The sequence below is a fragment of the Urocampus carinirostris genome, chromosome 3, assembly GCF_059441175.1.
Source record: "Urocampus carinirostris isolate Australia breed hairy pipefish chromosome 3, RoL_Ucar_1.0, whole genome shotgun sequence".
NCBI classification, from domain to species: Eukaryota; Metazoa; Chordata; class Actinopteri; order Syngnathiformes; family Syngnathidae; genus Urocampus; species Urocampus carinirostris.
The window spans coordinates 13,913,282-13,926,835 of NC_142351.1; the positions used below are offsets into that span (position 1 = coordinate 13,913,282).

Genomic DNA, 13,554 nt, shown 5'->3' on the forward strand with positions numbered 1-13,554 from the left:
AAACCAAATCTGTGACTTTTCAGTCCCAAGACGAGCGCTCTACCTTCTGAGCTACTGGAGGTTGACTTTCAAAAGTTCTTCCCCACTCTAGGTGGATTGAGGACCACAATATGAGTCTGACGAGAGGCGACAGTCACAAGATGTTATTGCTCAAGGTCACCGACAACGTGTGCTGGAAGGTGAGTTGCAACCAAACACATACACACAGAAGCTCTTTCAACCTTTAAGGGCCATGATGACTAATGTGCACGTTGCGTTAAGGACAAGGTGAGGGTAGGGAGGGGGCTTCGCTCATCAGAGGATCTCTCAGATTGTAACGAGGGACGGAGCGGCGGACCCCTGCCCCTCACCGTCCAACGGAGACTGCCGAAAGACGCACCTCCGGAGAGCAGCCGGCTAAGGAATGACGTGGTACGAGGTGAGCAGCTTTCGGTTTTTCTTGTTGAAGGTTGTGAATTTTAGGTAGGGTCGGGCAGCGTCTGTATTCACCTCTCGCTCACTATTGTCATCTTTACTTTACGCAGAACTTTATCCTGAGATAATATTCCATATTCCTTATCATACAACACAAGAACGATGGAAGATCAAATATCTTATTTTATGTGTGAAAATTTATTACCCCACTTTTGTCAAAAAAATAGGTTTTGGGGTTAATTCTTTGTATATAATAAACATTCCCAATTTAGAAATGATTCATGATACCGTAAATTCCGGACTATAGAGCGTGCCTGATTATAAGCCGCACCCACCACATTTTAGGAGGAAAACCGGCTTTGTACATACACAAGCCGCACCTGTATATAAGCCGCATGCGCCCACATTTAAACATGTAACACAAATACAAAATTAACCCAAACCCGACTTCAAGTCCCGCGATTGAATAAATGTCCTTCATTAAAATCCACAGTCCAAAAATCACAGCCGGCAAAATGAACGGAAAATGATACCGGTACTTAAGGTTTGATGCAGACCTGCAGAGTCCAGGTCCCGTTGAAAGTAATCCAAGGAAAAAAGTGTATATTTCCAAAGGTAAGGGTGGGAAAAATATATCAGATGAACACATTTACTCACGCAACTCCTTTTTCTTGAACCAACTTTTTACCCCCTCTTCTTTCCTTGTCTGTCCCTCACCTTTAGCGGTCCCCACTTAAACTCGGCACCCCGCGTTTGTTCCGCCCCTCATTTTTCGTTCACCCGTGCAAAACATATCAGAATAAGTGTCTAAAATAAATACAAATGAATACATTACAAAAATATACAGTTGCAAATACATATTATACATGGTTACGCATATTTACAAAGAAAGGCGGCACACCGAGAGAGTTTTCAAAACTTTAATAATAATAATATAGCTTTGACAGGGCAGTTAATGGTGGCAACACTCGAGCGCCGCTGGCGGCCGTTGGGAAATTTACATAAATTGGCCGCATCACTGAATAAGCCGCAGGGTTGAAGGTTAGGCTTATAGTAGCGGTTAAAAAGTAGCGGCTTATAGTCTGGAATTTACGGTACACTAAAAGGTGGTGTCTGCAACTTGAACGTTTGCTACTCTCTGCAGACATCTGCTGGCTTAAAGTTATGATCGCAGCCTCAGTCACCTCATTCCTTCAAAAACTAGTAAACTAGGTTGGCGTTTGGACTGCATTCGAAACAAAGCCTTTTCTTACTTTTACCATTTTCATGCTGAACTAACAAAACACAAAATCACTCGCCACCCCTGCCTCCCCCTTTACTGCTTTCCAATGCGTTGCGAGTCCCGGAACAGCGGTGCTAAAAGTAAGATAGGGTGGAAAAAATGCATAAATGCGCTTTGAACTCAGTTTCGCGTTGTTAACGCATACCTAATAGAGAAAATATTAAACTTTCAACTTTTTAAAGACACCTCAAATGACACACGCCACCTTCTTGTATTGAGTAAGATATATCAAAATTAGTACTATTTCCTCTTATTTCATTCATTTTTATACTATCTACTAATACAGCATCTATTGTTCTCTTGAAAATCGTTAATTTTGTATTGTGGTTTGACTGTTGCATGCCAAATTTGTTTGTAATTATGCAATATTTAATGAAAAGTAAATATGTGTAGCAGGCAGCACAGTGGCGCAGTGGTTAGCGCGTGTGCGGCACAGTGGGAACCTCCTGCGTGGGTTCAAATCCAGCTACTGGACATACTGTGCGGAGTTTGTATGTTCTCCCCGTGCTTGCGTGGGTTTCCACCGGGCACTCCGGTTTCCTCCCAAATTCCAATGACATGCATTTCAGGTGAATTGGCCGGTCCAAATTGTCCCTAGGTGTGACTGAGCGAGTGAGTTGTCTGTCCCCGTGTGCCCTGCGATTGGCTGGCAACCAGTTCAGGGTGTCCCCTGCCCACTGCCCGGAGATGCTGGGATGGGCTCCAGCCCCCCCGCGACCCTAATAAGGATAAGCGGTACAGCTAATGAGATGATGATGAAATATGTGTAGCATCGGCCCGCTACAGTTTAACTGTACGGGTCAGGTGTATCGACATTTCGTTCTGTGTGTATTGTTACAAAGAATGACAATAAAAGTAAATTCGTTTCTTCTTTTCTTCTAACAAAAGTGAAGGAAAAACCTCCAAAACATGTAGGCCTTACCAGAATCTTACCTGATGTCGCATTTATTGGGATAAGGCGAACACCACACTGGTCCTTGATCTATTCATACACAGTTCACTTTAAAACTTCAATCTGCGTCGTTTGAGATGTCCTTAAAACGTTCACAGGAAAAAAAATTCTTTATTAAGTATTAGGGACAGAGTGTAATATTTGCCTCCTAGTGGTACCCAAAAAACATTGATTTTTAATACTAGGCAAAAAATAAATAACCTATCATACCGATGGTATTTTAAAAAAGGCAAGTACAGACTAGCGGCACACATCCCTGGGGGGTACAAACTGGGGCCTTAACAATGCCCAACTGCGTTCAAAGAGCCTTTACAATTTGTTTTCATAGCGCCTATCTGCTTTTATCCTATCTAGCTGTTCTGGGTGGAACACATAAGCAGGCTTGGGGAAGATAAGATAAGATAAGATAATACTTTTTTCGTCTCTATCTATCTATCTATCTATCTATCTATCTATCTATCTATCTATCTATCTATCTATCTATCTATCTATCTATCTATCTATCTATCTATCTATCTATCTATCTATCTATCTATCTATCTATCTATCTATCTATCTATCTATCTATCCTTTCACAACACCTCTCCACTCATTCCTATCACCAACAAATTCGTCCCACAATGGGGAAATTTATTTTATTTAAAAATATAGAAAATAAAAACCAGAATATTTCCAATGCCAGTGCTGGAGAGTGATGTCATGCTCATCTCTCAAGGTTTTTTATGTTTATTTATATTTGTCAGCGGAGCAGAAAATGGTGAAAGTAAGAAAAGGCCCGCTTCCAGTAAAGTCCAAACGCCAAGTAAGATAAAAAAACTCATCATGAATAAGCTGACTAAGGCTGCAATCATGACTTTAAGCCAGGAGATGGCAGCTGCGAGTAAAGAAGTTCCCAATTCCGACAGCACCTTTAGGATAAATTTTCTCGTTTTTTTCTAAAAATGTTTCCAGCGTTACGGGTGACATTTACAGTGGAACCTCGGTTTTCGAACGCCTCTCAGTTCGAACAAATCAGAGTCCGACCAAAAATTTTGAGAAATTTTTGTTTCGCTGTTCGGTCAAAAAATCGGAGTTCGAACGCCGGTAATGCGTGAGTGCGTACGCTAGGGTGCGATGCTGAGCGGCGTACGGGTGTAGATCGCTCTTTTCATGACCAACTGTTATCGCGTGCGGACGTGCTTCGTTTTGCTTTTAATATAGGTGTACGAAGTGTTTTAGCCCCTAATTATGCCTCCTAAGAAAGTCAGTGCAAGCAGCAAAGTTGCTACAGGTGAAAAAAGAAAAGTAGTGCGTACAACTATTGCATTTAAGAAGGGAATAATAGCAAAATATGAAGGAGGTGTGTGAGTGTCAGATCTTGCCTGCGCCTTCTGCTGACCACCACAAAGGTAAGAAATCCTATGCATAATTCTTTTCTTTATCCTTTTTTTTATTTTTACACGTTCATGTCAGCGTAATCTTTCGTACGGAAGATTACAATAACGCGAACGTACGATTAGCCTGGGTTAGCTTTATGTTTACGTTAAACATTCAAGGTAAACATTCAGGGTGTTGGAACGGAGCCCAACATTCAGGGTGTTGGAACGCAGCCCTCTTTCCAATGAACCGCTCACCACTTGTTGTGGAGACCCGGGTGCTAAATGACTTGTAAACGACCTGATTTTTTTATTTTTACACAATCATGTTAGCGTAGTCTTTCATACTGAAGATTATGATAACGCGAACGTACGATTAGCCTGGGTTAGCTTTATGTTTACGTTAAACATTCAAGGTAAACATTCAGGGTGTTGGAACGGATTAAAACAATTTACATTATTTTTAATGGGAAAAATGATTTCGGTGATCGAACAAATCGGTTTTCGAACAGGGTTCTGGAACGGATTATGGTCGAGAACCGAGGTTCCACTCTACTTTATAATTTGCAAGCCAAAGCACCAGCAAATTCAGATGTGTTTGTGTGTCTCTTATCTAACATTGAATTGCGTCTTGGCTTTGAGGAGCTGCGTAGCCGCCAATTCTGGCGAGCCACCATTGCAGAGCTGATAGGCACGCTGGTGCTGGTGAGCACCGTGCTAGGTGCCATCACTGCGGGCCCTGGAGACACTCCCGCGCCGTCCTTCTACCCCGCTGTGGCGCTCGGTGCCGTGGTCATCGCACTGGGGCACTGTTTTGGGGATATCAGTGGAGCTCAGGTAGAACAGTTGTTTTCCTCTTCCAAATTCCGAACTCTTGATACCAAAAGTGTTGGTGTGCTTCTTGTTCAGGTAAACCCTGCAGTCACCTTGTCCCTGCTGGCCACACGGAGACTGGATGTCCTGAGGGCTTTGGTCTATGTTGTCGCTCAGTGTTTGGGGGCTTCGTTAGGGGCAGGAGCCCTCTACTTGGCTTTGCCCATTGAAAGCACTGCTGACTACTTCGTGAATGAGGTTTGTTCTTTAAAGGGACACTGCGTCATATTCAGGGTTGGGTAGGGTTACTTTAACTGGATTACTTTCAATTACTTTTGGATTACTCCAATACCAAATATGATAATAAATGACAAAAGAAATAAAATTATGACTCACAACACGTGGTAAGCTTTCTCTCCTGGCTTTGATCTCTTTGATCTCCGGCAAAACTAACATCAAATGCGACAGAAACAAAATGAAAATAAATCCAAACGTTTTATTCATATTTAGTTTCTTTTGTCTTCTCATCTCATCTCATTAGCTGCACCGTTCATCCTCAGTAGGGTCACGGGGGTGCTGGAGCCCATCCCAGCAATCATCAGGCAGTGGGCAGGGGACACCCTGAACTGGTTGCCAGCCAATCGCAGGGCACACAGGGACAGACAACTCATTTGCTCATTCACACCTAGGGACAATTTGGACCGGCCAATTCACCTGAAATGAATGTTTTTGGAATGTGGGAGGAAACCGGAGTGCCCGGAGGAAACCCACGCAAGCACGGGGAGAACATACAAACTCCGCACAGGAAGTCTGGAGCTGGATTTGAACCCACGCAGGAGGTTCCCAAGACATGAACTGTGCCGCACATGCGCTAGCCACTGCGCCGCCGTGCTGCCCCATGACCAAATATTATGTAAAATTACACACAAAATGACTTAAAAGAAGGTGGAAATAGAGCAAAAAAGAAAAAAATACCAAAATGAAAAAGTAGTGAAAAGCTGAGGAAAAAAAGAAGGAAAAATTTAGAAAAAAGCCAGAAAAAAAGAAAAGAAAGAAATGCAGGAAAAAAGTAAATAGAGAACAAAAAGAAAAAAGTAACAGCTCGGAAAGAATAAACACAATGAGATTTTTTTAAGGAATTAAAAAAAAAAGGCAGAAAAAAAACCACAGAAAAAAGAAGAAAAAGTTTGTGTTGCATTCAAATAATTTCCAATTATATCAAGTGAATCTTGTTGGTAACATTGTACTTCCACTAAAAAATGTGAATGTGAAGTACAGTTCTGTATTTTACAACCGACTAAATAAGCCCCCAAAAATGTTAATATTATGCGACAAAATATATCAGAAAAAAAAATGGATTTCTTGTGAAAGAATTGTAAAAACAAACGACGTTTGTAGGCCGTACAACCTTTGCAATAGTACATGAGTCAATTCATTCAAAAGTGAAAAATAATTTTGCATTGCCGGAAATTTAGCAAAATGTAACTTGATGTCAAGTTTTGGACATGTTTGATAATTATCTTGCCACACTTGGGATTATGGTTGCTCACTGTTGTTTCAAGCGCTGCTCACCGACTTTGTGTGAACGCTCAGACCCGTGGAAAATTACAGGGAACATTGGTACCAACTTTTTTGAAGCTACTTTCTGCTGATTGGCGCGAAGAACTATCATTTTGATAAACATTTAAAAAAAAAACCTTGTGTTTTTACCAGGTTGTTCTATGAGGTCAACCACTAAATATCTTGTCAGTTAGAAATCAAATTTACAAGCAAATTCCAATGAGTGGAGGGCTAGTTTAGGTAACCTGCGCACGGGCTACTCAGGTGTTCATAGGGGGTCACGCAGTGCACAATCCTTTCATTGGATCAATTGGAGAAGTGCATTTTTTGTCTTGATTTGGGTCACAGCTTGTAGGGTCTTGAAAATAGGCCAGTTGAGAACCTCTGGTCTAAATAATACTTTACAAACAAACTTTGATTCGAAAATTAACTTGTTTTTACCATCCGTTTAACAACCACTTACCGTGAATTCCGGACTCTAGAGCGCACCTGATTATAAGCTGCACCCACCACATTTCGGGAAAAAAAACGATTTTGTACATACAGAAGCCGCACCCGTATAATACATTGATAAAACGCAATTCAAACACTAAATTAACCCATACCAGATAAAGTCCAAAAAACACAGACGGAAAATGTTACCAGTACTTAAAATTTAATGCAGATCTGCAGAGTCCGGGTGCCCGTTGAAAGTAATCCAAGGAAAAAAGTGCATGTTTCCAAAGGTAAGGGTGGGAAAAATATATATCCACTATTGTCGGCCGCGTCCACAAACACGTCTCACCTTTACTCCACTTCCCGTCAGCCCGCGTTTGCCCCGCCCCGTCTTTCTCATTTGCTCGTACAAAACATATCAGAATAAGTGTCTAAAATAAATACATTACAAAAATATACAGTTGCAAATATATATTATACATGGTTACACATATTTACAAAGAAAGACGTTACACCGAGAGAGTTTTCCAAGCTTTAATAATAATATTATAAATTTCATCCCAAACCGTGCCTGTGAAGGGTAGCAAAACGCTACTAGCAACACGCTCTCAAGACAGTTAACAGCTCCGTTAAAAAAACATACCGTACTTGTAATAAGCCCGCTAAACCGTCCTTACCTTCCTCCTTATAACTGACGTCATCAAAATCGTCTTCCTTCAATATGGGAAAGAGACTTTGTCTTATGGATGTCGTCCCACGCTCCCTTTTTCAAAAACATGCTAGCATCACGCTCGCAAAGTAAAGTTTACGTGCGGTAGCTCTGTTTCCTTCTATATCGGACCGCTCGATTGCATTTAGAAAGTTGCGTCATGTGCCTTTTTTTTTGTAATTTGCATGATGAGGATATGTCTACGCTAATTTAATTTGTGCACAAGTTAAGAAGTTGCAGTCTAAATCTTACCTTTTGTACTCGGGCGCCGCTGGCGGCCGTTAGAAAAATTACATAAATTGGCCGCGTCACTGAATAAGCCGCAGGGTTGAAAGTTTGGGAAAAAAGTAGCGGCTTATAGTCAGGAATTTACGGTACTTTCCACAGCCGTGCCTTGCATTTGACCGTCTCTGCGTGCCGCTTATCATCTTTTATTTTGCTCTTGCAATGTTTTACTACCATCACGCATTTCCCTCGCTAACCGCTAACATTGCAACTTGGCCGCGGCTTTTCGCTAGCCACAATTGGTATGGTATACTGTTCCTGGTCAATAAAGCTTGTTTCTTGCGTCTTTCAGAGTCACTCAAGGTCCACAATTGCGTATGCAAATGAAAGTCTATGTATTCCCTTTTTGTTTTGCTACTTCAAGCTTTTACTAGCCTTTTTAGTTTATTTGCTAATAGCCGCTAAAGTTAGCCACTTGACTGTGGTTTATATGCATGCGCTTTGGTCCTCTTTCGTGATGCTGTGACCTTTAGTGGTAAATGACTACACACTGTTAATTTAAAAGACACAAGGCAAATTGATCAAATGCCATATTACAAATTCAAATTCACCATTAGTGTAATTTATATATAATACGATTAAACGTCAAAAAATATAGTCAGAAAAAAGTAAGAAGCCATAGGGCAGGGGTCTCAAACTTGTCACCCCCCCATATTTTGGCCCGCCTAAATATGAAAGTAGCAAGATAAATTGTGGATTATTTAGCACCTCCTAGTGGTAGAAAAAAGTCATTCATTGAAAAAACCATACTTATATAAAAATAAGCAAAAATACATGAACTATTACTGTATATGAAAGTGCAATTTTTGAAACATTTGTAAGTCTAAAAAATAGCAATTATTTTACATTACCAGCTCAGTGGCGTTGGGGGTAGGGCGCCCGCCCTAAGACTGGGAGGTTGCTGGTTCAAGCCTCGACCGAGTCATAAGACTTACAACATTGGTACTCATTGCCTCCCTGCTTAGCGCTTGGCATCAGGTGTTGGAATTGGAGGGTTTGGTCACCTAATGACTCCCAACACATCACTTGGGTTGAGCGAGGGGGCTGGGAATCCCCTCCTCTGTATCAATCTCCCAGAATGAGTCAGAAACGTGAATGTGTTCTTGACTCTAGCTACTTCCCACTAGGCACAGGTGTCAAACAGGTAGCCCATGGGCCATATCAGGCCCGCTCAGGGATTGAATCCGGCCTGCGAGACAACACTCAGAGAAGCGCAAGAGAAAAACAAGCTGCAGGTAGAAATATGTCAACCTGATGTTGCTAAAGCCAGGAGCCTCTCACAAAGACACTGTACTTGTTATCATTTCTCTCTCTCTCTCTCTCTCTCTCTCTCTCTCTCTCTCTCTCTCTCTCTCTCTCTCTCTCTCTTCCACCCCTTTTCTCACACTCTCTGTCTCTGTCTCTTTCACTCTCTGTGTCTCTCTTTGTCTCTTCCTTTGTTGCTCTTAGTCTCTTTCTCTCTCTTTTGAACTTATTTTGCTCCAACTTCTTTTTTTCTTTTTTCTCTCTTCTCTTTCTCTCTTCCTACCCTTCACACTTTCTTTTCTCTCCTTCTGTATTTCTATTTCTCTTTGGATTTCTTTCCCCCTCTCTCACGACTTCTCTTTTATCTCACGCTCTCTCCCTCTTTCTCTCTTTTTCTTTGTCCCACCCTCTCTCCTTTTCCCTCCCTCTTTCTCTTATTTCTTTATCCCTCTTTTTCTTTCTCTTTAATCTACTAGTCCGGCCCCCGACAGAATGTTTGTTCTATCGTGTGGCCCCCGAGTTAAAATGAGTTTGCCACCCCTGCACTAGGGGGATATGGCTCTGGTACACATATATATTTTACATTACAAGAGTCTCATCAGCAGGAAGCTGACATAACCGTCTGCCGTCTTGCTGCTACGGGTACCCCAAAAAACAAGCTGTTCAAAAAAATAGAATAACAATGCTTTAAGGACAATTTTGTGTTCAACTTAAGAGTCTGCATACTAATATTGATTCTCTTCCACTCTACCTTCTCCATTGTGGTGCCTCTCAGGTGCCCATTGATTTGAATGCAGCACAGGCCCTCGGCATTGAAGTCTTGTGCACCTTCCAGTTGGTTTTCACCATCTTCTCCGTAGAGGCCCAGCGACGAAGGGAAAGCCCAGAACCAGGAAATCTGGCTATAGGAATGGCGCACACTGCTGGCGTGATGCTTGGGGTGAGGAACTGCTTGCTTCTGTTTGGAACCGGCTATTTTACATAGATGTATCACACAAAACGTATGGACTGAATGTAACTATGTATCTTCTGCCACCTATCTGGTGTGGCGTCATAGGTCTTCCAGAAAACGGCATTAACTAACTGTTTATCATTGATGGATGAACGAAGTGTGCACCTAACGTGTTGTTCCATGGCCAGGCTCGGTTCTCTGGTGCCAGTATGAACCCTGCTCGCTCTCTGGGTCCGGCCATCATCACAGGAATTTGGGAAAACCACTGGGTGAGGATTTCCAGCCTCCGGGTCTGCTGAGTTCTACATCAGTACTACAAAGGTCGTTCAAGACCATTTTTCATTTCATTCAGAATATTTTGTTATGAAATGTTGAACTGGTCTGACTTCAAGACCGACACTCCCACCCAAATTACAAGCCGTGATCCATATCATGAAAATTTTTACTTTCCTCTAGTCTCATGTCGAAATGTTTTTTTGTTGTTTAATTATTTTTAAATCATTCGATTTTAAAGTTAGGCAGCACGACGGCGCAGTGGTTAGTGCGTGTGCGGCACAGTTCTGAGGTTGTGGGAACCTCCTGCGTGGGTTCAAATCCAGCTCCCGGCCTTACTGTGCGGAGTTTGCATGTTCTCCCCGTGCTTGCGTGGGTTTCCTCCGGGCACTCCGGTTTCCTCCCACATTCCAAAAACATGCATGTCAGGTGGATTGGCCGGTCCAAATTGTCCCTAGGTGTGACTGAGCGAGAGAGTTGTCTGTCCCCGTGTGAACTGCGATTGGCTGGCAACCACTTCAGGGTGTCCCCTGCCCTCTGCCTGATGATTGCTGGGATGGGCTCCAGCACCCCCGTGACCCTACTGAGGATAAGCGGTGCAGCTGATGAGATTTTAAAGTTAGATTCTTTTTTGTGTAACGCATAACGCTTAAGTGTTGGTGAGTATGCAAAGGCAATAAATTCAACTGTATTCTATTATCGGTCTTTTTCTGCTGGTGGCAGCACTGTGGATGGGTGGTTAGCGCGCAGCCCCACGGTGTGTAGGTTCAGGGTTCAAGTCCACTTATTGTAGCCTCCCTGTGCGGAGTTTGCATGTTCTCCCAATGCTTGTGTGGGTTACCTCCAGGCACTCTGTTTTCATCCCACATTCCAAAAACATGCATGTCCATTCTAAATTGTCCCTTGGTGTGAATGAGCAAGTGACTTGTCTCTCTCGGTGTGCCCTGCGACTGGCTGGCAACCGGTTCAAGGTGTCCCCTGCCCACTGCCCGAAGATAGCTGGGATGGGCTCCAGCACTCCCGTGACCCTACTGAGGATAAGCGGCGCAGATAATGGATGAGATGATGGATGGATGAAATTACAGTTGTCCAATCGCATTGTCAGGGAATTATCTTAATCTATTGTTAAAGAATTTGTCACGACCAGCACAAAGGGTAGACCCAATCGCGTAACGTTTACTCACAAGTTTTTTGAGAAAGGCAGCGCCCGCAATCCGGTGCTCGCTGGACGCGGGAAGCAAGCCGCGCACAGAATCGGAACGAGTTCCGAATGCGGAAGTGAATTTTCCAGAGCGGGAGATGGAGATATCAAGGACGGAAAAACAGGTCGATAGCCGGGGCAGGAGAGCAAAAACGTGGTCGGGATCAAAACGGGTCGTAAGCCGGGACGGGAGAGCATACGTGGTCGGGATCAAAAACAGATCGTAGCGGGAGACAAACGGGGAGATCAGGAACGGACAGTTGGAAAAAATGGGTGCCAAATTGGAAGTCGGGGTCAAAATGCTTGCCTTGTAAGAACAGAGGTTCCCTGACGGACTGACAACCGGGGAGTGACAGGACTGGGTTTAAAAAGGGGCAGGGAACCAATCAGGTAGCCCGCAGCGGCTGGCGTCAAATGAGCGGGCACAGGTGAAATTAATGAGTAATCATGACAGAATTGAAATGAACCTGTTATTTTTTTATTTTGTCGTAATGATTTTGCCAAGTCAAAGGCCTGCGACGCATTGATACCAGGTCTGTAATCCGCTAAAAACGGGTCCGTGACCCACTTTTAGGTTCCAAACCACCAGTTGAGAAACACTGCTCTAGAAGGCAAGTGATACTGTTACTCGATACTGGAACGATCACAAATGCTAATACCTTGGATGGTATCGACACCAACAACTGATTTTGTTACTCAGCCACCCCCTAAAAATCCCAAAATGTCTTTTATATGTTCATTCTGTGCGTCATTCTGTTTATTCTCTTGGGTCAAGTCACGGGTTTGTTTTGTCTCCTCCATGGCAGCTTGTTATTTTTCCAGGTAGCATTATTAGCTACATTTACTTCTGTATTCTCCTCAGGTCTACTGGATTGGACCGGTCACTGGGGCCATCCTGGCCGGGATGTCCCACGAATTCTTCTTTGCACAAAGCGCCTCGCGTCAAAAGCTGGTGGCGTGCCTGACGTGCAAAGACATCGAAATAGTGGAGACGACGAGCATGACGGGATCGTCCTTGTCCACCGTCACCCACACTGCCAGAGCCAAACAGCCCCATAAACAAGATGCCAACTAAACAGGAACTCCTCAAAGCAAGGGCCTAATGTTCATATTTTGTTCCTTTCATTTGCAACTCATTAATCGACACAATGCGGGCTCATCAAAAAACGTGGTGCAAAAAACAACAACCCAAAGCTTATTGTGTTGTTGCACAGTGAGGCTGGGAAGCCTTTGAAATGCTAAAGAGCTCCATTGATGCCCTTAGTTTCTGCGTACGAGTGTTTGTCTCCCCACACAGACGTTTTGTTCGTGATTAAACATCCAAGCACATTAATAACTACATGAGGGGAATCTCAGATGCACTTTTACTTGATTGGAAAGTAGTGCATTATTTTATTTGTTTGGGAATTTGGGCTAGAAATACAGTGTTGTGTAACTGTCTGAGGAAATCCACGGTGGTGTCCGTAACTTCAAAATGTTCTACTTGCTGACACCATCTTCTGGCTGAATTCATCATTACAGTCTCCATCTAGCTGCTTGTATGGCACGTCAATGTCTCTCTTAGACCTTTTTGTATAAACTCTTCTTTTTCTCCAAAAAGAAGCGCTGCAGTATCATTTGTCCATCTATCTACCCTGGTCATATCCCTCGAGAGGGGTGACCGACAGCAGGACAAACACATTCAAAAACAAAGAAAATAAAAAGGGGAAAAGTAGCAAAAAACACAGACAAAATTCTTTGGATCATGGCCAACCCAAATGCCAAACACCCAAACAAGTGAAGCACCTCGGCACCCAAGTGGGTCATGCTTTCGTCCCTCCAGATGAAACGGGACACAAGAAAGTGACCATGTCACTCGGGTCAGAGTGACACAACACACTCTTCTGTTCAACAGCAGGGCCAGTCAGCTTTCACTGGTTTACCCCTGCTGCATCATACGGGTCCCATCATTTGTACCAGGTTCAAATTTGCTTCCCAGTTATTGTATTTACTATTCCTTTAAAATGCACACTGAGAGGTCTTATTCAATTTTTTTGAACATAACAGTTATTTTTCATTGGTTGTGAGTTTTATTGATC

The 13,554-nt window shown here is 43.1% G+C and overlaps 1 protein-coding gene across 2 annotated transcripts; it reads left to right on the forward strand.

Annotated features, from left to right (window-relative positions):
* Window positions 1-318: 318 nt before the first annotated feature.
* On the forward strand, window positions 319-12,768 carry LOC148368754 (aquaporin AQPAe.a). Of its 2 annotated transcripts, none has more exons than XM_088329793.1 (6): window positions 319-418; window positions 4,646-4,840; window positions 4,913-5,074; window positions 9,826-9,990; window positions 10,191-10,271; window positions 12,339-12,768. In XM_088329793.1, the coding sequence occupies exons 1-6, from the start codon at window positions 404-406 to the stop codon at window positions 12,549-12,551; spliced, it is 831 nt and encodes a 276-aa protein (XP_088185919.1). In that variant the 5' UTR covers window positions 319-403; the 3' UTR covers window positions 12,552-12,768. The 2 variants fall into 2 exon arrangements, with proteins under 2 accessions (XP_088185919.1, XP_088185920.1); XM_088329794.1 differs by having other exon boundaries at window positions 358-418; window positions 4,649-4,840.
* Window positions 12,769-13,554: the final 786 nt, after the last annotated feature.